Here is a 6,512-nt window from a genome sequence, read left to right on the forward strand (position 1 = left end):
TGTGTCTTGATTTCTCTAGAGACTTATTGATGCCTAGGACAGCACACACTGCTAACCTGCAGCAGCTATCATTTCTATTTCTACTCTGAATGAACACTCAGAACATTTAGGGCCCCGATGTCCTGGTCCTGTGGGTTGTGGGCGGTGTGGCCTTGGAAGTAAGACAGAGTAAGTGAAGATGGAGGAGCGTTCCATGAGAGTGAACTGATAAATTGTGTATTTGCAACTTGTCTTTCCAGTTTGCAGCCTTTCATGAATAATGGAAAGTGTGCAAGACGAATGGCACTTTTGTCCCATTCCTCCTCCTCCTCTCCCTCCCTCCTGCCCCTTGTCCCACCCCTTCCCTATCTCACACCTGGGTGCTTCTATCCCTGCCACCAGGAGACAAAGTGTGACGTGGGTACCATCTTGCTCGAACTCTGTGGCACTTCTTTGCACGGTGCTGTGGTTACTGATGCCCTGGCACAAGGAAAACACAAAGTGAATCACAGCCTCATTAAGCTCATGCTGCCTGTACACAAATCGACTATGTACCAAATTCCAGTCACTGAGAAATCGGAGTAGCGGTACATAGCGAATGGAGCTTTCTAGACATGAGAGCGAAGGAGTGCAATTCCAATGCCGAGAACGTGCGAATTCAGCCTGCTGCACTACCTTCGAGCGGTGGGTTTTTCTGCGCAGGGAGAGAGGATTTTCCCTTCCACTCTTTTCCTCTCAGAATGCACAAATGTAGCAGTGGAGATGAGCAATAGTAGGAATTGTCGCTCGAAATAAAGGCAGAAACACAACATTCTTTCCTGAGGAGAAAAAAAACCTCTCCTGGCATTTAATGCAATAGGCCTTATTCGCAACTTCTCGGAAACTGAATTGCACTACTTGGCTCTCATTCGTTCACGATGTACCGCTACTCCGATTTCTCAGGGCTGGAAAGTTGTCGTTTTGTCTACAGGCAGAATCCTCTACGCTGCGCTGTGTACGAAGTGCTTTGAACTTCATTTAGATTTCTACCTTACAATCGCAAATACCAAATGAATAAGAAATATCACTTTACCATCCAGAAATACCTGTCTAAGTGAACAAATTAGATCCTTTTAATGAGAAAAACAAGTTTCAATTTTGGATTGTAAAGTCACGTATTTGTGAGAAAAGTGGTCTTTCTCTCGTATATTAGGGAGAAAAATGGAATTTCTGTGACCCGGTGCCATATTCTTGATGGAAAGTATCATACTGAGGCGTGTGAAGAAATACTTCTGAGAGCAAATGTCATCTCTTTGGTTGAAGGCTGGTATTTTGCAGCGAGATTATTATATGTTTGGGAGAAAGCTGCATTTTCTGTAAGCAAAGGTTACCATTTTGGCTGAAAAATGACATTTTTAGTATTGTCACTTTGTACTTTTTAAAGAAAAGGTGAAGTATTTCTAAGGGATCTGAGACTTTTATTTCATAGCAACTGAAGCAAATATGTCAAGGGCATGCTTTTCCAATTTCCTGAAGCAATCGAATACCATGACTATCAAGGACAGCTGCCAGCATAACTGGACTTGAAATATCTCAAAAGTGCATCACTGCATATCTGCTTTAATTCTGTCCCAGAATTTCAAAGTCTAATGCAGGAAAGTACATGAAAGAATTCCTCCTTCAATCAACTTTATTTTGTTCATATACAGAAGAGCGTCACATTGCTTTAGAAAGATACAGGAAATAAAGCGAACGACCAAGGGCTTTTGTGCCTTTTGAAAAAAGGAAAACGGAGCAGGAATGGATCATGAATGTCTTGGTCGATACCTTACAGAGCTGAAATAAGAAGCAAGAAAGAATGTCTTCTGTGAAGGAGCCTACCTGCTTGAAGGATGTGCCCTGACCTGCAAATAGTAAGCAAGCATCTATATACTGTTGGAGTTTGAAGATGAAGCAGGATGATACATGATTAGAAGCTAAAAAAGAAAGAAGAAAGAAAAATCTATTGAAATGACTTCTTGCCTTAAGCAATATCAGCAATAGCAATATGCCTGCTGATAAATTGACCTTGATAGACCTGCTGGATACTAAAGTAAGTTCAGTTTTTATCTGAGCTCAGTTGAAGAGGTTTTCCAAACACAAGCAAAATAAGTGGACAGAGAACGACAATACCCTCATGTAGTCCATTACCATCTTTCAGCTTGATTGCACTCGCAGCTTCTATTAATCACATTGCCTACAGCCATTGTGAAATGAACAAATATGTTACGAAAAGAAAATGTAAACTGATGCCCTACCTCCTTTAGTCTTAGTTTTCCCTAACTCGAACATTAAGGGGCATAAATTAATTGCTTGTTGCTATTCTTTCAAGAGCTGACCACAGCTGAAGAATTTTATGGCACTCACATATCTCTCCAGGTCTGTACGGATTTGGTGTCTGCATAGAACTTCAAGGGAACCAACAAACCAACAAAACTTGGATATACTTCAATTCCCTTTGGGAAAGTAGCCACGCTAGAATCAAAAGAAGATTGCTGACCTTCAGCAAACAAAGTCAAATGCTTGTTCAATCAGCAACAGAGTACTGAAATGAAAAGAGCAACAATTTCACTGCACATTTTAAATAAAAGCAAGTAAGACAAAAAAAACAGGGTGTGGTCCGGCCATGCGGAATTTAGCATTTAGCAGAATCAGAAAGGCTTTCGTATGCTGCCTGAAGAACACTGCAGCATGCATCAACCGGAAACTTATTTTACGTGGCGCTTAACATTAAGAACTCTTGGTTTTGGATGAAGTTCAATAAGGGTGCCTACCATAATCAACAGATGATAGGAATGCAGTCACTAGAGATTTCTAGATGCCCATTTTGTAAGTACATGGAGGCCATTGCTGCACAGTGCTCTGCAAAAAGACATGAGCAACGTTCAGGAAATATAAATGCCACACGTACGTGATAGACGGAATCAATATACTACTGACATAAAAATGAGAACTTCCTGGGTATAGTCAGATAGCCGTTCTAACAGCAGAATTCTGGTATTGATCATCTCTCTTCTTCAATGTGTATTTTGAATAGAACTCGTTTCAAAGCAACATTTAGGTTCCTGCAGAAGGAAGAACTAAAAAAGTAAGATTCAAGTCTAGTAAAACAGATAGAAGTTCTGGTCATTCAGAAGGAGGAATTCAGTTACAGTGGCAGCATAATACACGCTTGTACTGGCAGCTCCAGTTCAAGTGCTTTAAACGATGACATATGAACGCTAGTTCACTTCCATGATGAGTTGACACCATCCCATATGGGCTGTAACAACTCATCATAAAGGTTCTCGCTTGCCAACTCTGGCAGCTCAGAAGTATTACTTTTCAGGAGCAAAAGACCTCCATTTTAACTGCATCTCAAGGTACAGGAAAGGACATTTCCACTTCCTAGGAGAACTTGCTAATACCCTGCTTTCTGCAAAACTGCTTCTTTGCCACGAATTTGGATCATACCAAACTCCTCACCATCCCTACCCCCAGTGTGTAAATTCACCAAAGAAAATGTTATCAGAGGGCTACTTTGAAATTCTTAAATACTAGACTTCATTAATTAATTACATTGCAAATCAAATCTAATTTCACTACTTGACCATGGCCATTGCGCTGCAACTTTGTGTCTGTAGATGAACATTCTGGAACTGCATAGTTCCTGGTGCAGTGGTTAAACAATGTTTCACTTGCCTAGTCAGATGAAACTTGTATTTCTAAGCTAAGCTTGTAGATACGAACAAGCTTATCCATGCTATCTGCCTAATTTGCTGTGATTCCCAAGTTAACTCTTCCACTCTTTACTCTTGTGCTCCTGCAGGCAATTTTTTTCTCCCCAGCCTGAAGCAAAACTGAACTAAATTCATCTGCACAAGCCACAATTGTTCTATTGTGAATGCTTTCTTGATCAAATCTTTCGCCTCTAGGAAGTCTCATAGGTGTTCCAGTCATACCAGAACTAGCAATGTAGCATATTGCTTTTTAAATGAAATCAGTCTGTTAAAAGAGCTTGCGCTCTCAGCTTGAAAAGCCCATCTAGAAGCATCGTAGAACCAACAGTGCAGACCATCTCCTAAGCTATTCCGTGTATTTATCAGGAGTCTAGTTACTTAGTTTCAGAAACACATATTTCAAACTGTGCTGAGAAAAGGGTGTTTAATATTTAAACGCTTCCAGAGGAATGCAAGGATTAGAGAAAACTCATCTACAGAGGCTTAAGAAAGATAAAAATTTTACCCTGGAATCAGTGTTGATTCCCCAACAGGTTCTTTGTTCCACTGGAATTATTGCTAAAATACAGAGTAGCTGAATGCGTAATCAAAGTTGCAATCCAACCGCGAGCCATCCTAATCTGGTCATGAATCTAATTACACAAGAATCAATAGAAGTGCAGAAAACAAGAGATATTTGGGCAAAATTCACCTTAGAAATAAATTCTGAAGAGACTACCATCTACACTATCTCCACCGAATTCTCTCCAAGACAATGGACATCAACAGGATGAATTATTAGAACTCACCCTTAGAACATAGTTTGGCTAGAGGAGGTGGTACTGCTTTGCCTCCTGCTGCTTAGTACAAGAGCTATGTTAATACACAGCTACACTAGAGAATGGACTTGACGTTACTTCTGTTATTACTGTCATGGGCACAATCAATCCGGAAGCTCTCAGAGCTCTCCTGAAACTCACATCTCCTCAATAACTCATTCCAGGTGATGAGCAGATGGCAGAAGTCCACCACCAGGCAGGGCCATTGTTTTGCTCCCACGTGTTGAAGGGTATTTCCTTGCCCAAAAGCTTTTCGTTCTAAACTCCCCCAGCTTTCAGGCTGGAAAATAGGTCAAATCAATGAGAAGTATTTTCATAAAATGGTTGTGCTAAGGTGTAATCTTTAACAAAAAGACGACGTTTTGGAATGAGAGATTATTTTTTTCTCAAATTACATAGTTTACTTTTCATGTTTGTGAGGATGAGGACAAGCTAACAGACAGAAACATTAAAAACTATAATAACACTGTGGTTTTGTCTGGATGTTTTCTTTTTTGATGGCTGCTTATGTCTTATTATAAATGAAAGCACATTACAACATAAGCATCTGTCAGTTTGGGCATCATTTGCAACTCAAGGCTCTGTTTGTTTTTTTTACCATATGACAAAACACCCACTTTTAAATGCTGCAGCCGCTAGAGGAGTTTAACTTTTTTCTTTCAGATCCTCTGTTTCCATGGGCCTAAGAGAATACAGTACACAAGGTCTTAGGGGAAATAGCCTAGTTCATTCTGCGGTGATAAGCAACAGGGCATTCACATGAAATTTTGCCACATTAGAGAACCAGATACACAAGTCCTAATGGGTTTTCCTTGCGGAGTCAGGAACCTTGTGAGAAAGGATTTCCAGCTGTTAGTTAGTCTGGACGCAATCCACGAAACATCCTCACAGTTGTGGGTACCATATTTTGGCCAGCTAGTCTGACAGTTTATCCCAGAAATAGTTACCATCATGAACAACCCAAAACCATTCAGCCGGGTTGATGAATGCATGTTTACAACAAATACACACAGCCATTTCCAGAATCTGCTCGTTACAGACATAAAGCTAGGTCTGCACAAAGGGGGGCAGTGCAGCGTGACAGCTAATATTCAAGACAACTTTGACTTATGTATTATCAGTCTTACACTGTGGTTGGACTGCCCTAAGTAAAAAATAAAGAAGTACAGCTTCCGTCTTCCTGCAACCTTTCACCTCTTTCCCATACTCCACAAGAAAAAGCATTGTTTTTCACAGTAGTACCTTTGGGTCACCACAGTGCCTTTTACTTGAGAATAAAAACGTGCAGTTGCACTGAAACAAGTACACTGCCACGAAAAGAGAAGTAGACAGTCACAAAAGCAGAACTGGCCTCGCCTGCAGAATCTTACCAAAAGAGGCTCATTTTCCCTGGTGTTTTTTATTTCATTACCAAATGAAGCCTGAAGTAATCAGATGGAATTATACTCCAATACATATTGGTCATATGTGAGATGTTCTTTTTTAAATCAAAAGCATGTCTTCAGTTAACGGGGAAATGTACAGCCGTGAGAGATATGTATCTTTCATCCAAAGCAAAACGAAAGAGGAAGACAGAAAGGAACATCATCCCAGACTAGTTCAGCATATAATCTCTCGGACAGTACATGATTTGCCCTCTTCACCACCGCCTGACCGGTTGGAGATTAGGAATGCCAGTGATATTTCTTGCAAAATTGTTGAAAACTACTGCTAGTGTACGCAGGGCCTTTGTCTGTTTTGATCAGCTGTGGAAGCCGCATGATAGCAAAGCATGCTGTAAAATGTCGAGTTACGTGCAACACCCTTTCTCCGGCTTGGGCTGCGGCCCAGATAAATTTACTACATGTGTCTATGATGACATGTACATATCTCAGTTTAGCAAATTCGGGAACATGAGTTACATCCATCTGCCGTATTTCCAGGTGACCGAGCCCCTTAGGATTGACCCCTAACCCTAGGCCGGGTCTATGATCAGCAC

The 6,512-nt window shown here is 40.8% G+C and overlaps 1 gene segment (V, D, J or C); it reads right to left on the reverse strand.

The window, feature by feature from the left end:
• Positions 1-5,179: 5,179 nt before the first annotated feature.
• LOC104911588 overlaps positions 5,180-6,512 on the reverse strand; it is a 12,580-nt gene continuing 11,247 nt past the window's right edge. Inside the window, 1 exon segment of the V gene segment in view lies at positions 5,180-5,216. Within this exon segment, the coding sequence occupies positions 5,180-5,216 (37 nt within the window).

This window comes from Meleagris gallopavo, chromosome 6 (assembly GCF_000146605.3).
Source record: "Meleagris gallopavo isolate NT-WF06-2002-E0010 breed Aviagen turkey brand Nicholas breeding stock chromosome 6, Turkey_5.1, whole genome shotgun sequence".
Taxonomy (NCBI): Eukaryota; Metazoa; Chordata; class Aves; order Galliformes; family Phasianidae; genus Meleagris; species Meleagris gallopavo.